We start from the raw sequence: 15018 nt of genomic DNA on the forward strand, positions 1-15018 counted from the left end.
ACATTAAACATTATTGTAGGAAAGCAGCATTCACCATCAGAGATCCTCACCGCTCAGGCCATGCTGTTTTCTTGTGCTGCCATCAGAAAGAAGGTACAAGAGTCTCAGGACTCACACCACCAGGTTCAAGAACAATTACTATCCCACAACCATCAGGCTCTTGAACAAAGGGATACACTCACTTGCCCATCCGTTGAGATGTTCCCACAGCCAATGATCTCATTTTAAGAATTCTTTATCTCATTATCTCATGTTCTCACTATTTATTGTGATTTATTTATATTTGCAAACAAGAGAAGATCTGCAGATGCTGGAAATCCGAGCAACACACAAAAATGCTGGAGGAACTCAGCGGGACAGGCAGCATCTATAGAAAAATTACAATCGATGTTTTGGGCTGAAATGCTCCAGCCGGACTGGAGATAAAAAAAGCTGAGGAGTAGATTTGAAAGGTGGGGGAGGGGAGAGAAAAACATCAGCAGATAGGTGAAACTTGGAGGGGAGGGATGAAGCAAAGAAATAGGAAGTTGATTGGTGAAAGAGACAGAGGCCATGGGTTAAAGAAGAAGAGTGGGAGGAGCACCAGAGGGAGGCGATCAGAGGGCAAGGAGATAACATGAGAGAGGGACAAGGGGATAGGAAATGGTAAGGGGGGGCATTACTGGAAGTTTGAGAAATTGATGTTCATGCCATCAGTTTGGAGGCTACCTAAACAGAATATAAGGTGTTGTTCCTCCAACCTTGTAACGCCAGTGGAGGTGGCCATGGATGTACATACCAGAATGAGAATGGGACATGGAATTAAAGTGGGTGGCCACTGGGAGATCCCGCATCTTCTGGCGGACGGAGCGTAGATGCATTTGCACAGTTTGTTGCCTTCTGCACTCTAGTTGATCTTTCATTGATTCTGTTATAGTTACTATTCTATAGATTTGCTGAGTATGCCCGTAGGAAAATGAATCTCAGGGTTGTATCGGGTGACATATCTGTACTTTGATAATAAAATTTACTCTGAACTTTGATACCGTCTTTATTAACTTATTAACTTTATTAACGTATATTAACTATCGGAACTTAGCATGGATTTTAATCACTTAAAGATAACCACTCTTTTCTCCTTTCCCTGCAGATGTGATTATCCTTTTCTGCTTCAGTGTTTTCATTGTTTTTCTCTATCTTTACCAATTTTTAATGTACATATTACCTTGACAACATTGAGGTAAGTCTTTCATATAACTCCCTCCGGAGTTCTTTCAACTTTATCTTTCCTCTCTGCAACTTAAAAGTTCTTGTTTCTCACTTGTCCATTTTTGATGAAGGATAGTTGATCTAAACATTAACTTTGTCTTTCTCCCCACCAATGCTACCTCACCAGTTGAGGGTTTCCCTGCATTTCCGGTTTTTCTTTCAGATGTCCAGATGCTGTAGTTATTTTCTTCTTTTGACATTCATATCCACTTTTATCCCTGAGCTGCATTAATAGAAACTACATTAATCCTGAGTGTCGAATTATGAATTCGTCCTAATTGCTCCAGATTCCAACATTTGCAGCGTCTTGTACCTGCATTAATTCAAATGCGTACAAATGGTCATAATGCGCAGTTTTAAAACTTCCAAATTGAAAAGGTGGACGATAATCTGTTGATATGGTGCCTGTCACTGTCGCATTGCGCCAGTAGGTGGCAGTGTTGGCGGAGCTGTAGGGTCCCCGTCTCTGTTGTTTAGCCGGAAGTAGGGCTCGGCCGTGCAGACCGGAACGGAGACAATATGAAGTGAGTAGGAGCTCAAAGCTGCTGCGTTTGTTAGTTTCATAACCTGGGTCGCTAAAGCGAGTAAATCCCCGTGCTCGAAATGGGTCGGTAGTCCGCTGTGGTTGTTTGTGTTGGCAAATGATCATTTTTATTCGGAAGGGGCAGCCAAGCCTCCTGTTTCCAGCACCGGCTCTCGATTCTCAATTTATGTGGTCCTGGTGATCAGTCGCAGTGGCCAAAAGTTATCTGACCTGGATTGCTTTTTGTCAGTGGAACTTTATTTAACTGGAGTCTTCCCTCCCCTGTCTGTTGCAGCCTAGTTGCTAGGGTAAGATGGGTCAGCGAATAGGCACCAAGCAAGAGTATTTATGGCTCGGCCTGGTCTCCCTCGCGTGTGTGCACCTTCGTGCAGTAGATCCTTGCCGTTTAGTAAGAGCTTGTTCTGTCAGCCCGTGTGATAGCTGATCACACACTGGGCAACTTCCAATCCTCAATTTGAAAATAGAGCCCAGAATGTCAAGAACTTCTGGGCAACTCAATAACAAGAGACCTGAAAGTCACTTTGCCATTAGAGTCTGCAGACTCAGAAGCTGAGATAGTGATATTGCTTCTCACAGTTAGACAGAACAGGTCTAAACTAGTTAGCTTATAAAATAAGGCTGTAAGTTGATCTTGTACTAGGGCAAACCAGAGAAGAAGGAGACCTCATGGAGGTTCACTATCAAGAATGAGCTAGCTTGCTGTATGTCAGTGACTCCCCCCCCCCCCCCGTGTGAAAGTGAATATGTTATGACTGAGTTCATTTTCATGTGGAATCCACACACCATTGTCATCAGTGTTTACATTTTAATGCTGGAAACTGCAGATGAAACTAAGATTTCTATTCTGACCTGCATCCCAGAGAAATGTGAAGCACTAGATGATTCAGTGGCTAATTAAGCATGCAGAGATTGAAAGCTCTGCCACTCCTTAAGGGGGAGAAAACCTCCACAGGCATTTAACATAACAACAGGAAACTAGTGATAAGAGAAAAGATAGTTGGGGAAAAAAGAGGGAACCCAGCAATTACAAATTCTTCCATGTTCAAAATACATTTATTATCGGAGTATGTATAAATTATACAACCTTGAGATTCATTTGCTTACAGGAAAGCCGAAAGAACACATAAAAAAAAGACCAATGAGCGTAGAGAAAAATAAACACAAATCGTGCAAACAATAAAAGCAAGCAACACCATTCAGATGAAAGTGAGTCCACAGACATAAAGCCCAGAGCAGTCCTGCAGCCATCGCCACAGCTCATCACACAGTGGGACAAATCACCTCGGAGCAGTCATACAGCCTCCACACCATGCAGAGTGGAGGAAATGTCATGAAGTTGTGAGCAAAACCATCCTGAATCCTCGCCTCCAATCCCGACACTCAACGTTTTCAATCTATTCAGCCCAGTGCTTAAATCACCCAAACACTAGGTTGTCCCTCACACTAGGTCTTAGACCCTGTCACATCGATACTCTAGGCCTGAACCCTGCGCCAAATTCCGGCCCTTACCCGACTTTTCCAAATCGGCCATGTGCTTCGATCAATCAGGACCTCACTCAATCTAAGAAGAATAATGTGAGCTGCCTTAATAATTATCACCTGGTAGCACTCGCATCAACAGTGATGAAATACTTTGAGAGGTTGGTCATGATTAGACTGAATTCCTGCCTCAGCAAGGACCTGGACCCACTGAAATTTGCCTATCACTACAATAGGTCAATGGCAGATGAAATCTCAATGGCTCTTCACGTGGCTTTAGACCACCTGGACAACACAAACACCTATGTCAGGATGCTGTTCATCAACTATAGCTCAGCATTTAATTCCCACAATCCTGATTGAGAAGTTACAGAACCTGGGCCTCTGTACCTCCCTCTGCAACTGGGCCATCGACTTCCTAACCAGAAGACCACAATCTTTGTGGATTGGTGATAACGTATCCTCCTCACTGACGATCAACACTGGTGCACCGCAGGGGTGTGTGCTTAGCCCACTGCTCTACTCTCCTATACCCATGATTGTATTGCTAGGCATAGCTTACATGCCATCTATGAATTTGCTGACGATACAACCATTGTTGGTAGAATCTCAGGTGGTGATGAGAGGGCGTACAGGAGCAAGATATGCCAACTAGTGGAGTGGTGTCGCAACAACAACCTGGCACTCAACGTCAGTAAGATGAAAGAGCTGATTGTGGACTTCAGGAAGAGTAAGACGAAGGAACACATACCAATCCTCATAGATGGATCAGAGGTGAAGAGAGTGAGCAGCTTCAAGTTCCTGGGTGTCAAGATCTCTGAGGATCTAACCTGGTCCCAACATATCGAAGCAGTTATAAGGGAGGCAAGACAGCGACTATACTTCGTTAGGAGTTTGAAGAGAGTTGGCATGTCAACAAATACGCTCAAAAACTTCTATAGATGTACCGTGGAGAGCATTCTGACAGGCTGCATCACTGTCTGATATGGGGGGGGGGGGGGGGGGGGTGGGGAAGGGGCTACTGCACAAGACCGAAAGAAGCTGCAAAGGGTTGTAAATTTAGTCAGCTCCATCTTGGGTACCAGCCTACAAAGTACCCAGGACATCTTCAAGGAGCGGTGTCTCAGAAAGGCAGCGTCCATTATTAAGGAACTCCAGCACCCAGGACATGCCCTTTTCTCACTGTTACCATCAGGGAGGAGATACAGAAGCCTGAAGGCACACACTCAGCAATTCAGGAACAGCTTCATCCCCTCTGCCATCGAATTCCTAAATGGACATTGAACCCTTGAACACTAACTCACTTTTTAAATATATATTATTTCTGTTTTTTGCATGATTTTTAATCTATTCAATATACATATACTGTAATTGATTTATTTAATATTTTTTTCCTCTATATTATGTATTACGTTGAACTGCTGCTGCTAAGTTCACAAATTTCACAACACGTGCCGGTGATAATAAACCTGATTCTGATCTAATTGTGACTTTGGGCTGAGGCTGTGGCTTTGTGTGTATGGACTTTGTTAAAGGAGAGTGAATGGGTTGGGAGAGGATAATTCTTTGTGTGAATTTCATCTGGTAAGGTGCTTTGTCTTACATGATTCATGGAATGAGTCAGTGATGTCTTGGAGCTCAGCCTCTTGAGCTTGTGCTTGCCAAACACGGTCTGCTTTCTGCACCTCAGTGACTGAAGTTGGATCTTGGTTTTGGAGTGGAGGCATTGTAGATTAAATTGATTGCCATTTGTCCCTTAAATAACTCCAATTCAATAGGAAGTGTGCTCTGAATGTATAAAATTTTTGAGCATTCTTGATGGACAGAGGAAAACTGAAGCCATTTCAGAGCATGAAAGCCATGTCCTACCAGACACAGTGATCTTCTGACTCCTGTGTTTACTTCTGCGATATGGATTACTTGCAGAAACCACGTCAGAACACCGGAGAGAGACCACTAACGTTATCTTGCAAAATCTTTCAACTCACGGACAGAGTAATTTGCTCTCCCATGTCAACATCCCCAGAATTTAGACTCTCATTAAACTTGGTCAACTCCAATGGGCAGTCGTATGCCTGGTAATCAGAGTCCCAGAATAAGTAGTGTAACCTCAGTCATACAGGAGCAATTTAATCATGTTTCCTGAACCTCCTTACAAGAGTGTAATAACTCCATTGTAAGTGGCCTACAACTATTCAAGGACTTCTTGCCCATGTGCGGCATCGTGTGTGATCGTACTTTAGCCTCATTAGCAATCTCAGAACCTACAAGACTGGGAGGAAGAAAGTCCTCCTTAACTGCATGGACCTGAGCAAGAAGATGAACTTTGGTAGTTGTTGGAGTGAAACTGGCAATAACAGTCAAATCTCCAAGAAATGGAACTTAAGTATGAATGTAACAGTGACTACTGCTCAGACAGATGTTGTGAAATCTCTCCATCCTATCCCCAAAACATCCCAAATCCCTTCACACATTTTCAGTAGGTTTTAATGGGTACATTTAATGTCAGAGAAATGTATACAATATGCATCCTGTTTTCTTTGCAAACATCCACAAAAACAGAGGAGTGCCCCAAAGACCTTAAAAGTACATTCCCCCCCAGCTGCTATGTATGTTGCTGTCATATTGGGGATAGAGGTTAGTGAGAAGAAGGAAGTCTCCCCCACAATTGTTCAAATTCCCAATGAATGAAATAGAAACAGCTAGAAATACTCAGCAGACCAGGCAGAGATATTGAGTTAACATTTCAGACTAATGACATTTGATAAGGCAAAATTACCAAAAAATAATTTTGGGTTTGCTAGACCCCCCAAACCCCCCCAGCTACCCCCCCACACACAAGCTGCAGCAAAGCAACGACTCCTGCACCAGCAAAAATACATCGGCACCCGCCCCCCCCCCCCCCCCCGAGCTCTCAAGCGTGCTGCAAAGCATCAATAAAGACACAGGCTTGCAAAGACTACTCATTCACCTGGTATTGGAAAAAGAGTTGTCCATGTTTCACAGCGACAGGGGAGACATAGCAAAACAACTTGCTGATTTGTGGTGTTAAAGTCTGTTGCGTCACTTTTTCCGAACTCTGTGCCTCTGGGCACACGGCTAACAGCAAGTCCGCCGCTTCTGATCTTCCTTGTTCTCCTGTGACGTGTCAGTCGACGGCGGCACCAGCCTTGAATCAGCCCACCTCCAGAGCCATGAGAATCCGGCACCCTGGCCTGCCAGGCTGCGCCCTTGGCATATTGAAAAGCAGCCGGTCGTGAGGCCCTGAGAGAGCGTCCCATTCCCGCAAAGAACCGAAGGCAGCATGTAACTCCAGATCAGGGTCTTCAAAAGAACCCTTTAAGGGGAAAAAAGAGAGATATCAAAGATAGAAATAAAGCTGTTTCCGAAGATGTAAGCAAAAGAGTCACTATTTAGCACCATCATCACTTGGCTCTGCCTCTTCCTGCCACATCTCAGCCTCTCTTTTTCAGCAATTTTCCAACCAACATTTAGAGATTTTATACAGTGTGAAGAATAGAATACTAATCTAATGCTGAACCATAATCATTAGTCAGGATGATGAATTTTTGACAAAAGTTGCTCAGCACCTTGATGTAAAATGATATTGAAGGATATGGACTTCAGAAGCATTAAAGCCACGAATAAACAACAAGTAATAAAACTGTTCATGCCTGAGGTTTGCAATCATGGAAATTCTGATTTTTTTCACTTTGATATGCAAATGTAATGTATTTTCAGCCGTTTATACTTAGAACTGTTTAAATATTGAGTGATTGATGGATGGCACCCAATATCAATCTTCCTCCTGCAGCTGTCTCCAGTCAGCTGGACTAACTGTTGAACGTGGTTGCTCTGGGAATGCAGAGTTTAGAAGTGATAATAATGTTTAATAGTAGAGATGAAGTTAAGTGGAGAAGATTGTTGTATTGGAACTAGAAATACATGGTCTTAGTGACAGATTATTCTGAAATGCTTTGATTCAGTTGGCTGAGGAAGAAGTGTGTAAACTGAGTAGATTGCTGTTTAGTTTCAAAGGCACATTTGTGTTGGTCTTTAAGCAACTGCTTTTTTTTAAACCCGCATAGTGCACTCACAAAAGTGAAGCTCATCAATGAGTTAAATGAAAGAGAGGCACAGCTGGGCGTTCGGGACAAAGTATCCTGGCACTCAGAGTACAAGGACAGTGCGTGGATCTTCCTGGGTAAGTGAAACTTCTTGCAGCCTCCTGGTTGACACTGGCATTGGCTCATTTACTATCGAAATAAAATTGAATTCAACTTTTTGTAGATGATTAAATCTCAATTGTATGAAATTTATTTCCAAATTCCAGAATTAATTGGGAAGTGATTTTCATAGATTAAAATGAACAAGGGTGGTGGCACGGGGCTGTTGTTAGTCACTGTTATTACTGACAGATTATTATTCTGGAGGTTCAATCTCCGACATGCTAATTCATTGTCTTCTGAGAGGACGTCTGTTTGTGGCTGTAATTCACACACATCAACTTGGATTTCTAACTGCCATCCTGATAGTTGCTGAGTGAACTCTGGATACTTACCGTACATCAAGATGTAAGTGGGCTTCAAGACTGATCCTATTAAGACTATTTGTGTGAATAATTGATATCTGTCTTGGGTTAATGCATCGTATTTTATGTGGCTCACATTAGTTGTTCACATTTAATCATCTCTCCACTTAAAAATGTCTGGCAACAGTCTAAATGATTTGAAGTAGTGGTTGAAACTACTTAACTTGTGCATAACTATAGTTCAGTGTTTTAAACTGGAACATTACTCTGTTTCCCTAACCTATTCATGTAATTGCATCATGTAAGCACACTTTCTAAGAGTCCAAAGAGCTAGCTTTCTGAGTTTAAGAATAATTATTCATTAACCCCATCAGTCATATATATTAAAATCTTTGTGGCTTTGAAGGAATATTTCTACATTCTCTGTTTAAATGTATTTCATAAATAAAATGGCTTAAGATGTTTTAGTTCAGAAATGGTTCTACCACTTCATTCACTTCTGGACACCTGACTCATTTCATAGAGAAAAGAATCTTTTGCACTAAGCACTTTCTTCTGTTTAGCTGCCTTTCATTTCTAGTTCATCAGACTTCCTCTCTTTTATGTAGATCTAAGTTCAAAGTAAATTTAATATCAGAGTACATAAATGTCACCACATACCACCCCAAGATTATTTTTCCTGTGGGCTTATTCAGCAAATGTACAGAATAGTAACTAAACAGAATCAATGAAAAATCAAGAAGAGCATAGAAGACAGCAAACTGTACAAATGCAAATATAAGTAATACAAATAGCAAGAGCACAAAATAACAAGACAGTAAGTCCTTAAAGTAGGACCATCTCAATAGATGAATGTAGTTATCCTCTTTTGTTTAAGAGCCTGATGTTTGAGGGGTAGTAGCTGTTCTTGAACCTGGTGGTGTGAGTCTTGAGGCTCTTGTACTTTCTACTTGATGGCAGCAACAAGAGAAAAGCTGTCCTGGATGGTGAGGATCTCTGATTATAGATACTGCTTTTCTATGACAACCTTTCATGTGGATGTGCTCAATGTTTGGAAGGATTTTACCCATGATGCACTGAGCCAAATCCACTACCTTTTGTAGGATTTTCCATTCAGAGCATTGGTGTTCCCATACCAGGCCATAATGTGGCCAGTCAGTACATTTTTCACTGCACATCTATAGAAGTTTGTCAAGGTTTTTGATGTCATGCTGAACCTCTAAAGACTCCTGCAGAAGTAGAGGTGCTGTTGTGGTTTATTTGCAGTTACATTTATGTGACAGGTCCTCTGAGATAGTGACACAGTGGAATTTAAAGTTACTGACCCTCTCCATCTCTGATTCTCTGATGAGTACTGGCTCACAGACCTCTGGTTCCCTTCTCCTGAAGTCTGCAATCAGTTCCTTGGTCTTGCTCACATTGAGTGAATGGTGGTTGTTATGACACCACTCAGCCAAATTTACCATCTCCCACATGTACGCTGACACATTACCACCTTTCATACAGCCCACAACAGTGGTGACATCAGCAAACTTGAATATGGTGTTGGAGCTGTACATAGCCACACAGTCATGGGTATAAAGCTATATAAGTTCTGTGATCAAAGTTTTAATTTGATAACTCATTATACTGGATTATATCCTGTTGTAGCAAGTGCTAAATGTCTCAGTGAACTGAGCTGCATTCTTTGCTTAAAGGAATTTGCTCCTTTAGCTCTGATTAATATCCTGCAATTCATTAAAATGTTCTTCAATGTAACTGTCAAATTTTACTTCTCAGCCAGAACCTTTGCATTCAGATTCCTGGTATTGAAACTCGTCACCTCTTCTCTGTCTAACAGAATTGACAGTTTAGAGCTGATTGCAGAGGAATCTTTAAGATAATTTCACAGCTCATTCCAAAGTCTTATTTGCCATAATTAACAAAGTATGGAATCCACCAGAATCAATGTTTTCAGGAAGTTTTCTTAATTAATTTAGGTGGTTATCAATTAGTAAATGTTTTGTTTTTTGTGCAAAGAACCTTTTTGTTATGCAATTTGCTCCCCCCTAACATTTCGTTATTGGTGTCAGATATTTAAGCATAGAACTAATAAAAAGTTAAAAATAGTGGAAATATGGAGAGAAACATAATTGGGGATCAACCATAATTAGAGATAAATGGCTTTTGAAATGCAGGAAAAGGGATGGAAGGATCAAAAGGAGAAAAGTCTCTAGAAGGTAGAAAGGAGAGGAGACTAAAGAACACAAAGATGTGATCGTGCAAAATGAAAGGAGATTGTAATAAAGCAAATAAACAAGTATGTTGGTCTGAGGAAGGCTAAGTCTGTTGACCATGGAGATTGTATCCTAGTTGTCTAGATACGCAAGCCTGGGCAGTACAATATGGAGAGCAAGGAACTGAAGAAGGTGTAAATAATCTATGCAATTAGCTGAAAATGTTGGAATATACTGAAAACAGCAAAGGTGGAAATATTTGCTGCTCTATTCAATCTAGAAGTATCTATTGTGTCTTGTTGGATGATGTTCCTGAGCTTGCCCTAGTGCTGTAGAAGGCCAAGGGCGGGGAAATCAGAGTAGACTAAGGTTGTCCCCTAGACAGGCTAGCCCCTATTGACATCAATGGATCAGGGGTTGAGAGGGTGAACAGCTTTAAGTTCCTTGGCATAAACATCACCGAGGATCTCACATGGTCTATACATATGTATGGAATGGGAATGGTTATTTCAAAATGCTGAGAGAAGAGGGACTGGTGGTTGGTGGTGAAACCAGGTCGGAGGTGTCATAGGATGATCCACTAAAAGTGAAGACTGCTGACTAGAAGTGAAGAACAAGGTCAGCTGTGGTCTGGTTCTGGGAGTGATTGAGGGAAGGCAGAAGAAAGGATGTGAGCATGAATGTGGAGAGTGGAAAGGAGACGATCAAAGGTCTTGTCAAATATGGTAGAGAGGGAAACACAGTTGAGAAAAGACTTCCTGCTGCTGTCTATAAGGTGTTTGTATGTTCTCCATGCATAGGTTTCCTCACACATCCCAGGTTAGTAGGTCACATGGGTGTAATTAGGCAACGTAGGCTCATTGGGCTGGAAGGGTCTGTTACTGTGCTGCATCTTGAAATATTTTCTTTTAAATCATAAGCATTAGCAGGGAAAGCGGCATAATCAGGACAGGTGGAAAAGAGACAGAGAAACGGGAAGAATGCAATGGTGTGCTTCCAGTTAGGTGAAAGGAAATTTAACCTATGTATCTGTGAGAATCAGAGAATGCTTTATCATGGATAATCATTGCTGAACTGTCACTCGAAATGGAGTGGTGATCAATGGCAAAAACCCAGCAACATTTGCAGTGTGACTTGGGGAACGTACTCAAGGTGGGGGGGAGAGAGCTGAGTGGAAAGTTCTTCAAGCTGCATACATTTAAAGTCAGCTTGATTCCTGATACTATACTATAGCATTAAGTGTAAAGTTGCCCCGAGCCCTATTCCTCATCACTCTATAGCCACTGAACTCGGTGGACTCTTGAGCAAAGTCCATCGTCAAGCACCCTGTCAACTACAGTGGAGCTTCACCTCCACCAAGAACTTTAGCCACTGTTGCAATTATATATTCAAATAGAAAAACTCCAAAACCTCAACATTGGATATTAGAAAGTACACATAAGACAGTTGTAATTTGTTTATTACCTGTGTTCAAAGGTAGATGGAGAGATTTCTAAAAGGTCATATTAACCCTCTCTCCAGAAATGTCTGCTGTTTAAGTACACTTGAGAATTGTGCTCCATTTTGGTTGCCCTGACATAGCTTACTAAACCGAAAAGTGTGCAGAAAAAGATTTACAAGATTCTTGTGCTAAAACATGTTGTTATGCATAAGCAGAATCGACAGATTTTTATTCCCAGCGCGATCAGTTCTGAGGTGATTGGCAATAATTTCAGTTAACAAGTTCTAGCTTGTCAGCTAATTATCTGGGAAGCTGGCAAGCTTCTTGTTCGTGACTTGTTACTACTTGTTTACCACTGCAAATCAAAACTCTAGAATTAAGAAAACCTAACAGTAAAATTAAATTGATCAAATAAATATTTAGAATAGCATCAGCCTCTCATTTACCCCATTTCCTCGGCACTCTGAAGATACTGTGGAAAAAAATGTTGTATAGATATTTGTTACCAGGTCAGTTTCTCAAGAGAAATTGTTTCATTCTTTGCTGAAAATAATTATTTCATAATAGGTTGCTAATTGTTTCCACTCTCACATGGATTTCTATTATAAATTATGCAGACTGTCAACATCAGATTTTATAGCTGCTGAAACTAGTGTAGTTCTAATTGTGCAAATTTATCGTTTTTGTAAAGTTTGACATCAGACGTGAGAGTTTGGTTTTATCTGTAAGTATTGTCTTTCTCTCTTGTTCCTAGGTGGCTTGCCTTATGAATTAACAGAAGGGGATATTATCTGTGTGTTTTCACAGTGAGTAGTTTTATTCATATTGTTCATTATTCCCTTGCTGAGGCCATGTCACACTGGCATGATATTAACACTGATGTTCTTATTTGTGTACTTCAACCAAGTGGCTAGCAAACAAATCTAAGTCTTGATTGTAACATCAAGATATTCAACCACAGAGGCAGCACATCTAAACTCATTTTGATCATCACTTGAAATTTATCCTTGAGCATTTAACAGCAGTTTTTCTCTCACTCTCTGTGGCAATTATAGCCTTAACTTAGACCACCTAAAGATTAAGCAAGGATGTTTGTTTATGTGGAGCAGCTGTTCAGTGGGCAAGCAGGATGTTGTTGTGTGTAGGCAACCTCACTTCCTATGTCACAACAGGCATAGTACAACAAAGGTGGCTCTTGTACATAATCAACCTTCTGAAAAGTGCAGTATAGTTTTAAATCTATCTTGTCCCAACAATCAACAGTGTAGTTCCTCGCACCTGGACAAGGACCTGCAAGCTCAATCATGAAATACATTCTAAAAAGAGACTGGTAAGTTTTTGGAATCAAAATGTGCAGGAACTGAAGTGAAAGTCAGTCATGGTCTTATTGAATGGTGGAGCAGACACAAAGGGCTTTTAATGGCTCACTCTTGATGCAATTTCTAAGGTTCTTACAGGCACCGACAATGTGTGTTTGATTAATCTTCTCAGTATTCATGAAAACGATGTAGCTTACTCCCTGTAGGTGGCACAATTGCACACCAGCACCTTCTTGACAGTTTGATAGTAATGTTTCTCTCTTACTCTAGTACTGCCAAAATATCAGCTAATGTGATGTTGGGCTGCAAGCTCTTTCAACTGTGCCCCACTGTTAGCCCAGCCATACCCTGTAAGTGCCAGTTTGGCATCTTAGATAATTGATCTTTCATTGTGTAATGAATGAAATGTGATGAACCATTTCAAATATCTCCTTGAAGAGAGCAGCGATAAGTAACCACAGTCTCAGAAAAGTTTAAAGGCAGAGGTAAAGGAGGAACGCAGAGAGGTTTAGGGAGGGGAATCACTTGAATTGACTGAACGTTCTGAAATGAAAAGAAAAGCAGTGAGGGGGCTGCGTTGTGCAAGTCTGGAAGAGGGGTTGATATGATAGATAGATAGATACTTTATTCATCCCCATGGGGAAATTCAACTTTTTTTCCAATGTCCCATACACTTGTTGTAGCAAAACTAATTACATACAATACTTAACTCAGTAAAAAATATGATATGCATCTAAATCACTATCTCAAAAAGCATTAATAATAGCTTTTAAAAAGTTCTTAAGTCCTGGCGGTAGAATTGTAAAGCCTAATGGCATTGGGGAGTATTGACCTCTTCATCCTGTCTGAGGAGCATTGTATCGATAGTAACCTGTCGCTGAAACTGCTTCTCTGTCTCTGGATGGTGCTATGTAGAGGATGTTCAGAGTTATCCATAATTGACCGTAGCCTACTCAGCGCCCTTTGCTCAGCTACCAATGTTAAACTCTCCAGTACTTTGCCCACGACAGAGCCCGCCTTCCTTACCAGCTTATTAAGACGTGAGGCGTCCCTCTTCTTAATGCTTCCTCCCCAACACGCCACCACAAAGAAGAGGGCGCCCTCCACAACTGACCTATAGAACATCTTCAGCATCTCACTACAGACATTGAATGACGCCAACCTTCTTAGGAAGTACAGTCGACTCTGTGCCTTCCTGCACAAGGCATCTGTGTTGGCAGTCCAGTCTAGCTTCTCGTCTAACTGTACTCCCAGATACTTGTAGGTCTTAACCTGCTCCACACATTCTCCATTAATGATCACTGGCTCCATATGAGGCCTAGATCTCCTAAAGTCCACCACCATCTCCTTGGTCTTGGTGATATTGAGACGCAGGTAGTTTGAGTTGCACCATATCACAAAGTCCTGTATCAGTTTCCTATACTCCTCCTCCTGTCCATTCCTGACACACCCCACTATGGCCGTGTCATCAGCGAACTTCTGCACATGGCAGGACTCCGAGTTATATTGGAAGTCTGATGTGTACAGGGTGAACAGGACCGGAGAGAGTACGGTTCCCTGCGGCGCTCCTGTGCTGCTGACCACCGTGTCAGACCTACAGTCTCCCAACCGCACATACTGAGGTCTATCTGTCAAGTAGTCCACTATCCAATCCACCATGTGAGAGTCTACTCCCATCTCCGTTAGTTTGTGCCTTAAGATCTTGGGCTGGATGGTGTTAAAGGCACTAGAGAAGTCAAGGAATGTAATCCTCACAGCACAACTGACCCCCTCTAGGTGAGAGAGTGATTTGTGCAGCAAATACGTGATAGCATCCTCTACTCCCACCTTCTCCTTATACGCAAACTGAAGAGGATCCTGGGCGTGCCTGGTTTGTGGCCTCAGATTCTGTATTATCAGCCGCTGAATAGCCAGACAAGGCTTAATTGTGTTGAGGCTGTGGACTGGTGTTAAAAAAAGGGAAGATGGAGGAACATGATTTATCATAAACGGTACATATAATACAGTTTTTGTATTATGAGGTAATAATGTACTGTGTTTCTGATGTCAATTCCAGTAAGAATGTGCAGAATTGGTGACAGGAATCAACAGCAATTTTCTTAATTTACTTTTCTGATTTTGCCTCCTCACCACCCCTACCCGGGATTGACGGGATACTGCAGAGTGGAGGTGGGTGAGGAAGAAATCAGAGGTTAATCCCTTCCAATCAAGCTGAGTGAAGGACTACTGAGTGTGATGCA

General features: G+C 41.7%; 1 protein-coding gene across 5 annotated transcripts in view; it reads left to right on the top strand.

Annotated features, from left to right (window-relative positions):
- Positions 1 to 1693: 1693 nt before the first annotated feature.
- The window catches only part of rbmx2 (RNA binding motif protein X-linked 2), a 39904-nt gene continuing 26579 nt past the window's right edge, over positions 1694 to 15018 (top strand). For all 5 annotated transcript variants that reach the window (XR_012100535.1, XR_012100536.1, XM_073058295.1 and 2 more), the window contains exons 1-3: positions 1694 to 1772; positions 7360 to 7475; positions 12214 to 12265. Coding sequence is in view for 3 of the 5 variants with exons in the window: in XM_073058295.1 (XP_072914396.1) it covers positions 1768 to 1772; positions 7360 to 7475; positions 12214 to 12265 (173 nt within the window). In the remaining 2 variants the exon portion in view is untranslated. The remainder of the gene's footprint in view (positions 1773 to 7359; positions 7476 to 12213; positions 12266 to 15018) is intronic.

This window comes from Hemitrygon akajei, chromosome 10 (genome assembly GCF_048418815.1).
Source record: "Hemitrygon akajei chromosome 10, sHemAka1.3, whole genome shotgun sequence".
NCBI lineage: Eukaryota > Metazoa > Chordata > Chondrichthyes > Myliobatiformes > Dasyatidae > Hemitrygon > Hemitrygon akajei.